Source organism: Parambassis ranga, chromosome 17, assembly GCF_900634625.1.
Source record: "Parambassis ranga chromosome 17, fParRan2.1, whole genome shotgun sequence".
NCBI classification, from domain to species: Eukaryota; Metazoa; Chordata; class Actinopteri; family Ambassidae; genus Parambassis; species Parambassis ranga.
This window is the reverse complement of record NC_041037.1, coordinates 19,440,812-19,459,456: the sequence shown is the minus strand read 5'-3', so window position 1 is coordinate 19,459,456 and position 18,645 is coordinate 19,440,812. Positions and strand designations below refer to the sequence as shown.

At 39.1% G+C, this 18,645-nt stretch overlaps 1 protein-coding gene across 1 annotated transcript in view; it reads left to right on the top strand.

Annotated features, from left to right (window-relative positions):
* The window catches only part of LOC114449747 (cadherin-18-like), a 138,956-nt gene extending 120,547 nt beyond the window's left edge, over nt 1-18,409 (top strand). Inside the window, exons 9-12 of the mRNA XM_028427576.1 lie at nt 6,985-7,099; nt 15,596-15,865; nt 17,766-17,949; nt 18,064-18,409. Coding sequence (XP_028283377.1) covers nt 6,985-7,099; nt 15,596-15,865; nt 17,766-17,949; nt 18,064-18,409 — 915 coding nt within the window. The remainder of the gene's footprint in view (nt 1-6,984; nt 7,100-15,595; nt 15,866-17,765; nt 17,950-18,063) is intronic.
* Nucleotides 18,410-18,645: the final 236 nt, after the last annotated feature.

Sequence of the window (18,645 nt, the reverse complement as noted above, 5' to 3'; positions counted from 1 at the left end):
TTTGAGTAGAGTCTGTTGACTTTCATGTAAAGGTTTAGAGGTAATAAGATAATATCAGACATGGTGATTGTGGTGCTGTTACTTTGAGAGTAGGAGAAGCAAACTGATGTCAGGGACTCTGTGTCATGACCTGGTGTTTAGTTATGGTTTTGTTTTCCTTGTTTTGGGTTTTTAGTTTAATCTGTGTTTAGTTCTTGTCTTGTCTTGTGTTTCCTGTTTTACTTTGGTATTCCTGTCCTCCCTGTGTATTGTCTTGTGTTTTACTTCCTTTGTTTTACCTCCTTGTGTGATCACCTGCCCTGCCCGAATGTGTGCCACCTGTGCCTCGTTGTCTTCTGTTAGGAATAAAACCCAAAATATCAGCTGTTAATCACTCAAGTGCTTTTATTCCTGCAGGAAGGAGCAGTCACATACACAGACAGTAGCCTCTGTAGGAGCGCTCAGGGTCTTTTCAGAGCAACTCCCTTCTTATACCCTCTGTTATCTAACAGACACAGCTTCTCAGAATACACACATCTTAGAATAGGCACAAGCATAATCATATATGACAGTAACATATCATGTATGAGATCATAGGTGTAACATCACATATATTTCCATAGTAAGACATATGGATAGACTGTCTCCACAAAGTCCAGCAGGCAATGCTGCTGACACAGGTTTGGTTATTTCCAGAATTCTTCCAACATCTTCCCTGGTCCCTTTGTATATAGCCTGTGTCTTCCCCTCTGTCTTTGCTAGTTCGTCTCGTCCGGTGTAGGGTTTGTTTCTAAGTCTTGTCCATGCCATGCCATGCCATGCCTTGTTCCTCGCCTACCATACCATGTACTTCTGCCTGACCTCAGCGTGCTCCAGGTAGTAGCCCTGTGCCTCTGCATTTGTGTCCTCCCTCCTGACGAACCCTGACACTCTGTGCTGTGATGGAGAAAAAAGTGTTTCTAGTAGTGATCATTTTTAACATTAAGGTAACCAAACTTGCAGTACCTTGCAACTACTTGGCTTGGAGCTGACAGCAGGTTAACATGAAGTTTTTTTTTTGTTTTTGCTTTTAACCAGCAAACTTTTTTCAACACATTAGAATAAATAAAAGCTCTTTATTTGCACCTGAATGTCCGACCATCCTGGTGCATGTTTTAAGGGGTCCACAACAATAATAGTCTAAAGATCTGCTACCTTTTTATGCCGTACATTGATTGAAGCCATCAAGATAGTGAACACACCTGTGGATTTGAAGGCTGTTTTACTGCCTTGTCCCCTCATACAAACGTGAGACATCAGTCTGTTCCACCCTCCATCTTCCGCAATATCCTCTACCCGGCCAACTGGCAGCAGGAATGGTTCCTCCTTAAGTAGACGGGTCCTGCTCAAGGTTTCTTCCTCTTAAATGGAGTTTTTCCTAAGGGGGTTCAGGCTCTGGGTCTCATGCTCTGAGTTTCTGTGAAGCACTTTCAGACAATTTCTGATTGTAAAATGCGCTATATAAATAAAACTGAATTGAATTGCAATACCCTTAACCTCCTGCATAATCTTATACCATTTATGGATAATGCACTCCTTCAGTTTGGAAATGTGCAATGGAAATGCTTCCATGTGTTGTGCATTTTAATTCTTTGCACATCTGAACTAAGGAGAAGAGTGGCTACAGGTTATGCCATCATTTTGACTGACAACTGAAACAGAAAATTAAAAAAACAGCTTTATATATTATTTTGACAAATCTCTCTAAAAGAATGCGAGGTATGGCAGCTACAAGCTGACAATTAGTGATTTGAGTCAACAGTGGCAGCATTGTAACTGCACATGTATATACACTCAGTGTTATGTATACACTGCAGAAATAGACAGAGGACATGACATGACTTTTGGATTGCCCCAGTTGGCTGACTGCAGCATAGGTCTCTGCATCTTCAGTGTTAGTGGATAAGACAGGGCTCACACTAAAACGTTCTCCAGAGATGGTTAATGCTAGTTTTTATCATGCTTTGTGCAAATTGTGTTAATATATCTATAATTGTTCACAACAGGAGGAACTAAAATTGCTTTCAGCAGCCAATGGAGTAGCTAAACTACAACGAAAGGTGAAGGAGGGATGGACCTGGCAACAGTGAATGTGTGGGTGGAACAGTGATGATGTGGCTTCACCTCTTCATCTCTATTGCAGAGACTGTGGTTCCAACATAGCAGTGCATATAAACAAGATTTTTTTGGTCATTTGTAAAATAGGCAGAGCATACTGTCGTATAAACTATTTCAGGATACTAATACCAACACAAGATTAGCATCAGTTGCACCAACAGCAAAGCTGTTCTGTTCTAGTTGAATCATACTATGCTGTACACAGTTTTGCGTCATAGTCCAACAAAAGAAATGCTTCAGAGGGCTTTAGTGTGCCACTCTGTAGTGAATAAGAGTAGACACATATTTATAATAATTTTTGACTGTCCTTAAATTAGCTGCAGTCATTCATATGGCTGGGAAGGGTGGCATGACTTAATTGCTTAATTGGATTCCTTTTGTTATGCTGCAAACGTATCATTTACTTATGACAATTCAATTTTATTTATACAAGTAAAGTCTCCGTTATAAATGTAACTGCTTGGATAATAACGCTGAGTCAGTATGTCACCTAAAGTGGGACAGCAGCAAATCAATGAAGCCCTTATTGTAAAGCCACACTCTTACCCTGAGATATTGTCAACACGTCCTCACAAATAAATAAATAAATAAAAGCCCACATTTGGTCGATAATCCACCAGTATGACACATGGTTACATTTATGCTAATGGGACATATTGATGTATTGCCAAACACATGACAATATGTTACATTTATGCTAACTGAACATATGATCGTATTGCTCGACCTCATCCAATTAGAGGATTGATATAGCAACAAAAGTCCATGTTAGGAGGCAAGCGTTTATGTGCAACGCTGTAAACTCTCCTTCAGGTTTCTGAAGCTCTAGTCCCCCTAACACCACTAGCTGTTTTGTTTACCCTTGCTGTTGGAGTTATATATAAATATTTCTGTATTTTTTTTTTAAATCCCAAAAACTTTGGTTGGTTCTTAACCCACTTTTATTGACATACAGTGGGTACAGAAAGTATTCAGACCCCCTTGAAATTTTCACTCTTTTTGACTTTTTGATTTACTCAATTGCAGCCATTTGCTAAAATCATTTAAGTTATTTTTTTTCCTCAATAATGTACACACAGCAGCCCATATTGACAGAAAAACACAGAATTGTTGACATCTTTGCAGATTTATTAAAAAAGAAAAGGTGACATATCATAAGAGTGAAACATGGGGGTCTGAATACTTTCCGTACCCACTGTACCAACAAACATTTAGAGCAAAGTGAAAAATTGAAGGGCTGTAAGTATGCATATAGTTATAAAATTATAACATGTGGAGCTCCCTTTTTAAAAAAAAAAATCAAACAAACCTCTCACCAAGCTCTGGGGGGGATAATGTTCATAGGGGTTAGGGTTATTCCTGGGGAATAATGTTATGCAATTTGGCTACGTGGGCCTGGGCACCTGGGAATTTTTTGTCAAAAGGCAGGAAGAGGAAGTTGAATGACCAGTCTTTGATCCTCTTTCATCTTTCTTTAAAGTGAACATGATTGACTGGACTAAAGCTAAACTTATATCCAACTGAAAATTTGGAGATGGATGATGAGTAATCAAAAGTTATAGGTAATTTACCCTGGTGTCACTCAGTATTATCAGTATGTTCCATAAGCGTATGTCAGGCAATGCCTCGATGTGCTTTGGGAGATGTATCACAACCAAATTTTGTGAGAACGTGTTGTAGGTACAGAAGGAGTGGGTGTATAAAACTCCAAAATAATATTTCATATATTTCAATATTTCATTCAGAATATGACATAATTAAGTGGTTAATGATGAAATGCATGGTAAGCAGTCAAAATCTGGACCTTCAATTCATTTCCACACATGGCATTTAGTATACTGTCCTCTTCTAGTCTTCTTTGTACTGTGTGAGTTCTGGTCTGTGGTATTTCCACATTGGAAAGTAGTCCTGAAATTATGATGTCCTACAACGCATCATGCGAAAAAGTGGTTCTATAGTTTGCAGTTTAAGCAGGAGCTTCAAATAAAGCTAAAAGGGAAGCAAACTGATGTCTGATGTAACTTCTGCAATGGTACTTATACAGCTAAAATTGTGCATTTAATCAGATCCAAATGATACACTCATTGAAATGAATTTGGGTCCATTGCTTCTATTGTAGCAATGGATAGTTTATATCAGTTTGTGCAGCACAGCAATTTGCAGGTCAGGTGCTATTAAGAGAGCAGGATGATAGAGAATGTTGAAACAAGGCGTCTAGACTTGTAGAGTTTTCTTGAAGATGTTTCGCTGCTCATCCAAGCAGCTTCATCAGTTGTAACACAAACTGGGAGTCATCAGGACCCTGCAGCACAGAGCACAAACTGTACCAACCAGCTCAGAGGGGAAGAAGAAGGAGCAACACCACATCAGGAAGGCCCTGCAAACCTGTGGCTACCCCAAGTGGGCACTCATCAAAGCCTCAAAAACAAGACCCCCTAACAACAAGAAGAAGGACAACAACCAACGGAGAAAGAACATCTCCATTCCATATGTGTCAGGAGTATCAGAGAAACTCCGCAGGATCTTCAACAACCATGACATCCCGGTCCATTTCAAACCGATGACAACACTGAGACATAAACTGGTTCACCCGAAGGACAAAACCTTCCCTTAACAGAGGTGGTGGCCTCAGACATCATCTTTCTACCACATACAATGCAGCTTCCATCCATTCCCAGGAAGTTTGCACGTACTCACAGCAAGAACAAAGGGCTGTCAACCAGTCCCCCTCCGGCAGTTTCAAAGTCGTTAGCCAATCGTTAGACACAGCTAACTCGGTCAGCCAGATCATCACAGTTAATTATGGAAACATTTAGTGCTATTTGTTTGTAAGTTTTACACAGCCCCACCCACTGAGGTCTGCAACCACATATAAACCATGTTTCCCCACCAAACAGTTACAACTGATGAAGCTGCTTGGATGAGAAGCGAAACGTCTTCAAGAAAACTCTACAAGTCCAGATGCCTTGCTTCAATCTTCTCTACATATTATGACCCGGATGACTGAGAATCTTCATTAACAGAGCAGGATGATGTAATTAAAGCGATCAGCACTTTTAGTCTAGTTTTAGTTGACTAAATATCAAAGAATTTTAGTCGACTAAAATGCTATGATATATTTGTCATGAAATTATTTTGTGCAATAAAAATGGACACAACTTAGCTTTTCTTATTTGAAACAAACATCTCTTTATTTAATTGTCATTACCTTTTTACAAAAGAACAAAAGCACCAATGAACAGTGAGCTTCTCTCCCTGAATACACTGTTCATACACTGTTCAGTCATGACCTTCTTCATGAATACTCCATAACGGTCCAAAAATACTTCAATGACAACTTAGAAAAAGTGCACATGCTGTAAAGCCATCAGCAGTGGTGTCTTACTTTATAGATTTTGTCACGTTTATCTTTGAACGGATTTTAAGATGACTCGTCTGCAAATGTCGCTTCAAGTTTGTTGTGTTTGCTGGTAGTCGCTCCACAGGGTTTGCAAACCGTCTTGTTTGTCTTGACATCAAAAATGTCTATAGGGCTGTTCTTCTCCAGTTTCTATGTTACTATTCATGATTACACCTTTTTCCAGCATTGCAGGGTTACGTCCAGTGGTGGAGGAAGTACTGAAGCTGGGTACTTAAGTAAAAGTACAAATACCCAGCAAAATATATACTTCTACGTAAAAGTAGAAGTGCTACATCAACAATCCTACTTAAGTAAAAGTCTCAAGTACTTACTTGCAAATGTACTAAGTATTAAAGTAAAGTAAAAAATACCCATGCACTGAATATATAATATTGATTTCCATTGCAAATGATATCTGAACAGGTTAAAATAATCAAAGAAATCATCTAAAAATTTGAATTAATAATGTGTAGTTAATTTACATTTTCAGTACAGAAATCTTTGAAATGTACCCAGAACCAGCTATTGACAGGTCTGTGTGTCATGAGGCAGGCTGTAGGCATCAAGTTAACACAGAGGCTGGTAATAAAAAACATTTTTACTGTGTAAGTATTCCTTCTTTATATTAATGTTATTATTAATGGATGGATTTGTGTTAGGAGACAGTAGCTAACTAGTTAGCTAACTGAGCTAGTGCACAGGCATCATGATTGAGGCACATTATAGAAACACAGCTCGCAGCATGACACCATCTCCATGCAGAGTCTGACCTCACATCAGTCCAGCAGTACAGTCCAGCACAGCTGTATGAACACAACTGTATTCATAAATGTACTTGTAAATACAGACATTGTAGAACTGTAGTGGAGTAGAAAGTACAGATAATAGCAGCAAAATGTAATGGAGTAAAAGTATGAACTATTATTTTTACTTAAGTAAAGTATAAATACATACAAATTTACTTAAGTACAGTAACTAAGTACAAATACTATCACCACTGGTTACGTCAAATGTGTGTGTAACATCCTTGGAGAGATCACTTCTGATTGGCTCTCTGCCGCCATTTTCTGATTCATCCCTCCCTTCCACCAACAAAATGTCCTCTGATTGGATCTCGTCTCCATCAATAATTTCGTCTCGTTTTTAGTCATTGACGAAAGTGTCAATACATTTCGTCTTCGTTTTTGGCATTGTGCGTTATTATCATTATTATCATCTCATTTTTATCAGCAAAAAATGTTGTTAACGAAAACTATGATGAAAACGATTCATCAACAAAATTAACACTGGTTTAATGTGATGATTTTAGCTTCAGTTCCTTTTTTTTTAACTTTCAGGTGACTGTGCCCTAACCTTAATGAGTAAACCAAGCAGGAGTGCACTGTTCCATCAAAAATAAAAAGATTGGATTGATGTCTTTTATCTGTCCTCTTGTGTGTTTCCATCAGGTTATTCAGACCATCCGAGCAGCAGATCTGGACAACTTTGCCAATGGAAAGTTCTCCTTCTATGTGCCAAACGAGCATCAAGCTAACACCAACTTTACTGTTAAGGACAATGGAGGTAAGACTTCAGTGAGAATATTTGTTCTGTTAAGGACACTGCCGTGTACTGTGTGAATGTGGTGTGACAGGAAGGACCATGACTAATGTTTCTCCAATGCTAGAAGCAATATTTTGAAAAGAGGGGGCATGAAGGCGTTTCCATCAAAAGAATGTGGTTTTTACAACCCACTGAAACAGTCTGTCCTTTGGCTGTAGGATATATGGGTTCCAGCAGCTTGTGCATCATGTTACAAAACATAATTTTTGTACCTCTAGTTAAAATGTCATATTATGCATTGAGGATGGGATGCCTATCAAAACGTGGGGTTTGCTCAATGGACAGTGTTTGTTGTTGAAAGTTTGTTGACATGTGAAGAATTATGTGAACTGGGTTGAGGATTCTGTCTTGACGCTTTGAAACAGCCACCAAAGGTCAGTTTTGACACCATGGCATTAATGTGAATCTGTTTGTTGTGTCTGCATTCTAACATTTGATTGGTTTCTGCACATTGTGGGTCCCATTGCTTTGTTACGTTAGACATATTATATTTCACATCAGATAACAAAATGTTACCATTACATTAAAAGCATGCGCATGGATACTTAGCAGATGTCAGATCTCATGGTTAATACATTTCATTGTTTGCTACTATTCATGATGAGCATCAGTGTCCCTAACAATGAGGGTTGTATCACATCACTAGGTTTGGTCATACATTAGCATACATACATAAGCCAATGTTCTGCTCCAAATCACATGGTTGGCTTCACAATCACAATCCAATCACAATACAAAAACAAAATTTGTATATTTGTATTTTTTGTTTATTTAATTTATGTTACATCGTAGACGTCGCTAGCCATATTTAAGAGGGGCTTCAGCCTCCCTAAAATATTCCAAAGCCCCCCAATAATTTGGGACGATATTTTATTTATTATTGTTAACTTGATATTTTGGAGTCGACCATGTCGCATACAACATGAGAGCATATGTGTTACAAAGTCGCTTATATCTCAGCAATGGTAATAGCTAGAGCTATCTGCCATGTCTGTGTCTTGTAAACTGGCTGTATTATACTTTACGAAAGTCAGTGTCCAATCGGACCATCAAGCGATATCGCGAGGGGCTCAAATATCCAATTGTAGAGCCTTGTGCCTCTGACGTGGAATTTAAAGATGTCTTCTGAGGACAAGAGAAGTCCGTGACTAGCTGCATGGTCGACATGCCTGAAAAGGCTCTGAACACAATAATAGACGCGTAGCGGACTGTTATCTCGATGCAGAAAGTGCATTGTTCTGCATACCCCTGTTATATACTGTTATTTCTTACTGGAAACGTTTTATTTGACTCATTAACAGTGCTACGTTTTGTTACGCTAACCCGGAAGTTACGTCGAAGACGTTCCGGATGAACAGGGGAGATATCGCTCTCAGACGCTCACAGTAAACGGCGCTCCTTTCATGTAGCGCAGCTTCATTTTTCAACTTTTGCCACACAAATATTGCAGTGACAAAAGAGACATTTACAGCGCGACTATTTCTGAAAGAATAATAAAAGATTATAGACTGTGACGCTGTTTCTGAGTCACTGGCAGAAGGTTTTTTTTCACAGATGAGCAGCTGGATTGGTGGTTGATAGGTGCTAGGTGATAAGCTCTCTATGGGCTAAGCCTCTCCTATCTATCAACCCTAGTGACGTCCATGCTTTACATACATACTTTTTTTCACCTGCTTTGTCCTACAGGGGAGGCTAAGACCTATCCTGGTTGTCAAAGGGCGCAAGGGGGTGGGGTAGACCCTAGAAAGGGAGCCAGTCTATCACTGGACAAACAAAGAGACACAAACAACCGGTTTAGTGTCCCTGAGTTAACCTAACATGCATATCTCAGTTACCGGTAATCTAAATTGGTCCTTAGCAAAGTAAAAATATAGTAAATACAACCTCAGATGAAGGACAACACGTGACATTTTACAACCTGTCATTATTTATTTGCAAAATGAGAGACACTTATTCTTAAAAATTGAAGTCAGACTAAGTCCACCCTTACTGCTTTATTAAAATGCCAGATGCTGATAATCAAATACCTTTGACCTATTGATCATAACCTTTATGGTTTGTCTAACAATCAATGAAATGTCACACGCCTGGTCTGACGTAGACCTACAAATACAAACATACACTCTGTAGGTGTGTTACAACCACAGGGACCCTTGGGAAGAGGGGACCTTGAAGTGATAAAGTAATCAATAAATCAATATCTCTCAACACAATCTGCAGCTTAACCAGCCCACAAATCCTTGCCCTATCATAAGTATATTTCATTTATGCCTCTGCTGATCTTTGTGTTGTTTGTGCTGGTTTCAATTTTTTTAGTTGTCTTTTCTTAAATGCCCAATTTAAATAGAAAGGGACAGGAAGACAAGTTGACAACTAATGAGTTTTGAGCCCTAGTCCTGCTGCATTTAGGGCCAGTATTTTTTCCTACCCGACAACAGCCAGGCGGAAAGAGCTACCATTCAACTGAGGCAGAGCTGGGATTCAAATAGGTAACACCGGGTGCAGTTATCAACACCTATAGTATAATATACAGACAGCACCTTCCTGCTTCTATAGGATTTAATTAGCTGAGCTGCAGCAGGTGCTGCTGATCCTTGATGAATCCTTGATGAATTGATCATCAGCAGGTGTGCAGACACCAGAAATGATGTGGTGAAACCTTAAGAGGTCTGTGTACACCTAAATACTTAAATACATAAATGAACTGAATCAACGTTGTGAAGAAGAACTGATCAATATTCCTCCACAATGATGTGAGAGACTGATAAAGTCATACAGGAAACTATTGCTGCAAGTTTTTGCTGCTCAAAGTGGATCAAGGTAGTATTTGTGGCTTGTATTTGCCGTATACTGCGACCTACTACATTCAGATGATTTTTAATTTTTCTACATCGAATAGGGGATACTTACTTTTGAACATGAAAAAAAAGCCACTCTCCATAGACCTCAGTGTTTAAATATCCAAGCAGAAATATGCATCATTACAGGCTGGTACAGAAATAGTTTTAGTCTTTATAATTTATTTCATTGAAGCTGCAGGGGAGTGAATTTTAATTATACTAAGGCGTTTGCATAATTAAGTGTGTGACCACTGTGAGTGACAGGTGGATTACAGACATTACAGACATCTAAGAAAAATAGAAAGTACTTCTAGTGGACGTGATTTGAAAACAAATGATATGCAGTCCATTGTTGCTCAACATTGTGCCATATATAGCAATACTAATTAATTTCTTCATTAAGTTGCTAAAAGCGTCTCCTGTGCAGCAGTATATTTAACGTGATATCCACCAGACAGGTCTGCACAGTATCAGCAGCACACACTGACTGCTGCTGGACACTAGCTGAACAGTTTTCTCAGGCGGAGAGCGAGCAAAGGTAAAAGGAGAGGGAATATTAGACTTGCGCTCATTTGCCGCAGGAGCTGTATGTTGCGAATTTGCTCTATTAGCTTCGTAAATGTTGTGTTTACAGCCACTTCCTCCGCCTTCCTACATCACAGACACTCCGACGGTGGTTTTCACTTGTCTGCCTACCCAACCTTCTGCTCAAATTACATAAAGCCAATTACCTCTCCTTTAGTATCATAACCAGCATGTGGTGAGCACTGAGACAGACAGCCTTGTTGACAAAATTGTAATCAATAGTCAGGTTGCTGTCTGATAAATTTTAAATAAATGATTTTTTTCCACTAGTAACTCAATTTGTTGTCTAAACCCAATTACTAGTGATTGGGATTAGTAGTGAAGCACCCCTCCAATGTCCTTAGTCACGCACTTTATGTCTAGTTATCATACATATCTTGAGGATGTAATTATTAACCTAATAGGTTGTTTACTCCTATTGTTGTTTACTTTATGATGATGTGCCTTTCAATGCATAGAAATTGAATAAAAAAATACATATAGATACCATCAATAAACCTGTATTAAAGAACACATTACATGGATAAAACAATAAAAGTAATATACACATGAACAGTGCAGGAATGTAAAAAGAGGATCACAGAAATGCTTTTAGTCTATAAAAGTGCATGAAAGTACATGACAAAAAACAGACTTGACCACCCTGATCTCATTAGGAGGATTGTTTAAAACCAACGGGCTCCACTACCTCTGTCACCTTTACTTTGGGGCCAAGATGATAAAAGGTCAGAAATAAAAGTAACAGTTTAAAAACAACTGTGAAACTCACAGAGCAGTGGATGGGTAGAGTTTGCCTTTGTCCTCAGATACCTGTTAAGATTCTGGCTCGATTGATCAAAGCGACTTAAAAAGCGAAAGCGACTTAAAAAGAGAAAATCTATGTCAGTACTGTAATGTCAGTAATATGTGGCATAATATTGCCTAAGAAGCATGACTGCATATCTGATTTGACATAAATTGTGACTAAAATCGGACAAAGCCCTTAACCCTGAGCCTTACTGAGCTTCCTTGCCTTTAGGTTGCTGCCCCTGCCGCCCAGCCCTGATTTGTGGAAGATAATGGATGGATAGATAGATGGACTTCACATCATATCATATCTACATACTGTGTTGCCGGGTGTCTGTGGTTTCTACCTGTATATAGACAAATTTTGCTGATGTCTTGCTCACTCTCCCCCTTACCTACAGAGATCTGCTTTAATGTCCAAGAGAAAAAACCTGCGGTGCTGTTGCCTTGGTTACTCAGCTGCTGGAGTTTTCTGTTTATTTTTCTCTTGTCATTTAGCCTTTGATTCTATCTCACTTGAATAAATGGCTGCTGGAAGGTCTTGCTTTAGTTCAGGTGTGAGTCAGGATGTGTGATGTTTCATGTCATCTCTCTGTATCCTATTATTTCTGTCTCACTTTTTTTTCCTTTATCAAATTCTTTTTTCTTCTGCTATTGTCTCCTCTATCTCTCGTGGTGTTATTGCAGTTGCTTTCTGCGGCTGACCTGAGACAGATAGAGGACTGAGGAGAGTTGACATCAATCTCAGTAATGAGACACAGTGACAAGTTTCAGACAGGGAGGTTGGACAGCAGTCTGTGAGCCAAACGCTGCAGGCACTTACTGTTGTTGTTTACTAGTGTTCCATGGAAAAGAGATCCTGGATACAATAGCTGCAATGCAGGTGATTTAGATGTCTGACTCCCCAACAAATATTATAAAGCCATTATAAGTATTATTACTTACAGAGAATTATTGTGAATAACATTCAGTAAAACAACTTTTCTCGCAATAACAACTTATCTCAGGATAAAAGAGTCCATTTTGTCCTGATGTTATCTTGTAGTCAAGATCTTGTTTCTTGTGATAACAACCAAAGCTATTTTTGTTATCTCATGGTAACAACCCACTTTATTTCATGTCCATGAAAAAAAAACTCATGACTTTATTTATATTGTTTAAGAAAAGCCTTGAGCTAAGTAGTTCCAGTAGGAATGATAAAACCTGACTATTTATCTTGTGATAACAAAGCTAGTTTGGTCATAATAATGACTGAATTTAGCTCATTATCTAGTAATAATAAACCACTTTTTTGATGATAAAGACTGAATTTCATGTTGTAACAAAGTTAGATTGATGATTTAATTTGTTATCCCATTGTTATCTCATGATAAAGCCAGTTTTCTCATAATAATGTATCTTTTTATCTTGTGATGACAAAACTAGCTTTCCTGTAATAATGACTTAAATTATATCATGTACAGCAGATCAGATTTTTTCAAAATAATAATCTTGGTATCACAAGATTAGCTATTTGTCTTTTTTCATGTGATAATGACTTGATTTATCTCATTATAACTGAAGAACAAAGTTCATTTTCTCAAGATAACTTCTCAAGTTATTGTAACACAACTTTTATGCCTATCTCATCATCTTGGAATAACAAATAATCATCAGCATTTTTAAAATATTCTGTGACATTGAGTAGATAATAAATTGATAGTAAACAAGGTGTTCTGGCTGCTTAGACACTACTAACAAAGACAGAATAAATGAAGAGATTATATAGCCTATATAGTCGTACAAAGTACTAATAGTAGGTTACCAAAAATGTGGACAGCTATAAAGTAAAACTAATAGTAAGGCTAATATCTTAAGTTTGTTTACTATTAGGTAGCTAGAATACACACATAACAGAAGTAGTGCAACTGTGTTTTGATGTTGGGTGTACTACAGAAATAAAGGGTTGTAGAGTCAACATAGATTTCAAAGGTAATTCAGAAAGTGATGCATGCTTTGACCACATGCTGTCTTACCTTGAATTTAGAGGTCAGCTTGAGCATGTTCCCTGGTTCTTTGAAAATCCTTCTCATAAGGGAGGTTGACTATGGCCTCCTGACCTCCCTAATAAAAGTTGAAGATTTAGGCTGCTATAAACCAGTCTTTAATCTTTCCAAAAGAGTATTTTTTTGTGAGTGTTGAATGAGTCATTTTTTGAGTAAAAGTAATAGCCAAGGCTTAGTCCCGCAGTGGCAGTCTACCTCCCCCTGGTACAAAACTCACCAGCTGCTACTGGATGCACTAAAACTCAAGTTTTTGCTGTTATCTTCAAAAACAAACTGACAAATGAATCTCACTGTCCTAACATATGGTATATCACTGATGCTATATTTATCCCTGTTCTCTAGTGTACTGATGTATCCAAGGTAAAGTCCCCACTTTGATTTAAAGTAGCATTAGCAAACTAAGTATCCTATCACTATTACCGTGTTTTTACCAGGCCTCTGGTAATAACAGTTTTCCAGCAAAATAATACCATTTTCACCAGTGTAAAAGACCACTTCTTTTAGTTTGGTTGGCTTCCAGGATGCAGGTATCCGAGGGAAATATACTCACCATACATTCTATTAGGTCTAGATTGCTAGTACCAGGTTGGACCTATTGCTTTAGATGTAGCTTTGTCACATGGTGTGTTATCCTGCTAGAAGTAGCCATCAGAAGATGGTACACTGTGCTTATATAGGGGTGGAACTGGTCAACATTTTGTCACTCTCCCAGTCTGCGATACTGGTAAGTCTCAAGACATCCACTACATCCCTGTGCCCCAGAGGGCAGCAACAAAAACTATAAATGACGTGGCTATACCCCGATAACCATGAAATGCTTTGAGTGGCTGGCCATGGCCTACATAAAAGGCACTGTTGACATCAACATGGACCCTCACCAGCATGCCTATAGGAAGACCTTATGTGACATCTATCACCCCGTCGTAGAGCCAGTAGTTCCAGTAGTCCTTTAATATGATCATCCTGCATTCTACACAGCAGCAAATCTACATCAGAATTTCTGAAAATAAATAAAAAATAGAATCAAGGATTTGGATTTGGAATGGTTTAGTCAACGTCTAGACCTGGATCAGAATCTGAATCAGAATTGTAATTGTTGCCATGTAAGTGAGGAGGTTTCACATTACTAGGAATTTCCCTTAGTGATTTGGTGCATACATAAAACAAGTAATATAATAAGAAGCATGCATGGGGTGAGATAAAACAAAATAACATAAACATGTGAAGAAGAATGGATCAAAATTCCTCCACAATAATGTGAGAGACTGATAAAGTCCTACAGAAATCATCACTGCAAATTATTGCTGCTAAAGGTGGATCTATAAGCTTCTGGGTCATGGGGGTACGTAGAATTGTCCACAGTTTTCTCTTTTTGGCTACATTTTTGTTAAATGAATAATGACACAGCAAAAAAGAAAAAAAGAAAAAGTTGTATGTTGTTGTTTGTCTGAGGCTGCATTACCAAATAATAACCACTACAAATAGATTACGTTTATTATGTATTAACACAAAAATTAAAATTAAAATAGGAGCTACTAACATTTGGACATGGCTGTAATTCATTGTCACTTTATACATATAATATATGCAACTAAATTAAATGCACAATTGCACAAATGTTCTTGTTGCTTTATGATCTTGTTAGCTTGATATGGCCTTAAGTATTTTCTTTTCTTGCTGGTTAGATGGAACATTTTGTGGCATTTATTTGTGTGGGCAGTCAGCGTCATACCATCGTCGACACACTTAGAAGGGCCTAAAAAAATCTTTCAGCTGTTACAATAGATGAGGATAGTAGTGACTTTGTGTGTGCATACACACCCTGAGGCTCCTTTCATGCTAGGAAACACACTATGTAAATGAATGTATCCATCTGAGTGGAGGCCCATGGGCATTGTGGGATCACAGAAACAAAACATACAGGGACACATGCACGTATATCTCCTCATGATAAAGCATGTCTGCTTTATCATGACCCTGGGCCTCTTTGGATGACCAGTGTTTTGTACAGATACACTCCTCATGCATATGCAACAGTTTAGCTTAGCCTGACCTCCATTTGTTTGCACAGCTATCATCCTCACGATAACCAGAATTGCCTTAATATGACAGTGGAGCTGAGTTCAACAGACTGCAATACCTCCTTGCTTTTCCTCCCCTTATGCATCATTTCCTTCCACTATTTTTTCCTTCTGCTCCAGACAACACGGCCAGTATCATGTCTCATCAGCAGGAGGGCTTCAGCCAGGACAGAGACCAGGAGTTCTTCAGCCTGGTGGTGGTGGTGTCTGATGGTGGCGAACCGCCTCTCAGCAGCACTGTGACACTCTCACTCAGGGTGTGTGTTTGCCAGAGGAACGCCAGGGGGCGCAACAACAACAACGTCTGTCAGGCACAGGCTTTCCTGTCATCGGCGGGTCTCAGCACTGGGGCCTTTGTGGCCATACTGCTGTGTATCGCCATATTATTAGGTAAGCACATGGAGCCATATTCCACTGAGGAACAGTAGTTATTTATTTATTCATTCATTCTTTCTTTTGTTTCTCAACTGTGCATTTTCTTTCCAAACAAACTTTAATAAATACATACATAATTACCTAATTAATTCATTTTTATTTAGAAAAATGTAAATATCCCCGTAAAAGCCCCTTTGGCCCTAACTACACATTGTCACTACAAAACGACCTGTTTTGTAAAATTACCTGTGTGTCTATTTAATTTCCCACACATATTGATGTAGTTTGACTTCAGTATGTACAGTTAAAGGTAACTGTAATTATGATAACACACCAGTAAAAGTATCAGATAGCTGTAGTTTAGTGACTTTTTAACCTCAGATTATCTTGTTTTATTTCCAATATACCTTTTGCTAAAACCAGTATTAACCAGCATACCATAACATGAGCTCAATATATTGGTCCTTGAAAACAGAACTTGTGTCCGTATTTTCTATGTGCTTATGGGAGCAGAGACTTTGACGGTAGCCATTTTCCTTGTGAGCTGTTTTTTTAATGTTTTGTTAAAGTTTTTTTAAGCCAAATCCAATCTCCTGAGTGGAAGTCCGAAACCTTGCACAATACTTCCGCCATACTAAGTCTACCTTCTTATTTGGACTTTTGTGGCTGTATTGGTCAGATGGCATTGAGCAATGTGATTTTGTGTTCTGTCAAAGTAACACAATGTTCTTTGTTGCTCTTGTGGCTATTTTAAGGGATGTTTTACCTGTTAAAATATGGTCCTGTAAGTTTCTTTAATATAAAAATAAAGAAAAACAGGACCAAAGAGAACAGATATGAGAGGCTGTGTGACTCCCTTATGCCAAAAAAGTAATTAAACTTTGGCACCTACTTATCTTATAGCTACCTAAAAACAATCAGTTACAGACATTTAAAGGTAGGGTAGGAGATTTTGAAAACTCAGTGAGAGTCAGCCAGATTTCAAAAGTAAAAACACGGCTCTTTCTCTGGGAGCTCACCCCGAAGCCACGCCTCCCCAATCACATTAACTGAAGATGAGCTGCAATCTGTGACATCGGCCATCATGCACGTACCTCTCTGTTGCGCGCAGAGCAGGAAGAGAGTAACAACCAGCCAAACTCCGCGCAGGGTCGTCCCGGAGGATTGAGTGATGTTTTTAGTGTTTTATAGCTTCCACAGATGATTAATATTCTTCGTTTTAATGCGAAACTACCTAACTAATTGGTTGCTATCGGATTGTAAAGAGAAGTTACATTAATTTAACAAAAAGTGCTTCAGAATGAAATCTCCTACCCTACCTTTAAGTGAGGTAATAAAATGGGCTAGTGTTTGTGCTACAAAATATGTGTATTGTTTTAATACAGTAACAAAATACTGTGGTTATGACCTTCACTCTGTGCTGTGTCCATTTGGCCTGTTTCCGGGATTTAAGAAGGTGGGATCATGAAGTTTGAATCCAGCACTCCTCCATGTGTGTCCCAAAGTCTTCATATAAAAAATCATCCGAAATAAATTGGCCAATGAGGACAGCAGCTTTACCCGGTATCCCTGTCTGGTACTAGGCAGTACTTTGGCAGCCTCTTCCTCCTACTTATCCAATCCTCTGCACTCTCTTCTGCTTGCATACATTTAAGGTCTAACATTAAGCTAGTCCATGTGAAAGTACAAAAGTAAAGTGTAGCGTTTAAGCAGCAGATAGCATGTTTTACCTGGTGGACTGGCTGTAAATAAACAGATCTGGGGGCATGGAGGGAGGGAAAGATGTTCATTTTCATTATACTATACACATTCTGATACAAAGCTGCTACAAAAGAATCTTATGATCTATCTTCCTCACTCTTTGTACCTACCCTTCTCTCCCTTTCACCCTCACTTCCTTCCCTTTCCCCTTCAGCCATAGTGATGCTGTTCACACAACTACGGAATAAAAAACCAAGCAAAGAGCCCTTGATTCTTTCTGAGGAGGACATTAGAGAAAATGTGGTGACCTACGATGACGAGGGAGGTGGGGAGGAGGACACGGAGGCCTTTGACATTGCAGCACTTCGAAACCCCAAAGCCTCCGAGCCTCGCAGGAAGTTCCACACCTACCTTGGCCGTGGACCAAGCCCATACGAGGATGAGGTCGAGGATGATGAGGAGGGAATTGTGGTGGTGAGGAGGAGGAAGGCACGGGAGGTGGATTATGGGAGCTACAGCCCGGAGTCAGAACCTGCTTGGTTTGTCATTGACTGTGTCCCCCGAGAGATCAGCCAGTCAGCGCCTTCCCTTTTGCTAGAGGGTCATGATGTCATCCATCAAATCCTCCTGCAGAAGGTGGCCAAAGCAGACTCTGACACACGGGGCCCACCTTATGACTCTCTTCAGACATATGCCTATGAGGGGCGTGGATCCTTGGCTGGGTCTGTTAGCTCTTTGGGCCTCACTGCAGCAGTGCCAGAACTAAACTATGCCGATTTGGAAGACTGGGAGCCAGCAAGACAAACACTAGAGAGAATTGTGGGAGAACAGCTGGCTACAAGCCAGGCTAACTGTTAAAAACTACCATCTAAGGATTTTTTTCTACTTTTGGACTGATTTGTTGAAGCAAAATACTTTTAATGTGTGCCATTGAAACCTGGCTACAAAGTTACTGCCGGATAGAGCTGGCAATTAGGAACTGGGATGTGAAATCAGGGGATAAGAAAAGCCATCTATGTGTAACAAGAACATTTGCTCTTTGAAGGGAAGCTTTTGCTGAAATGCAAACTGAGACCAGGGTTGTAAAATGACAT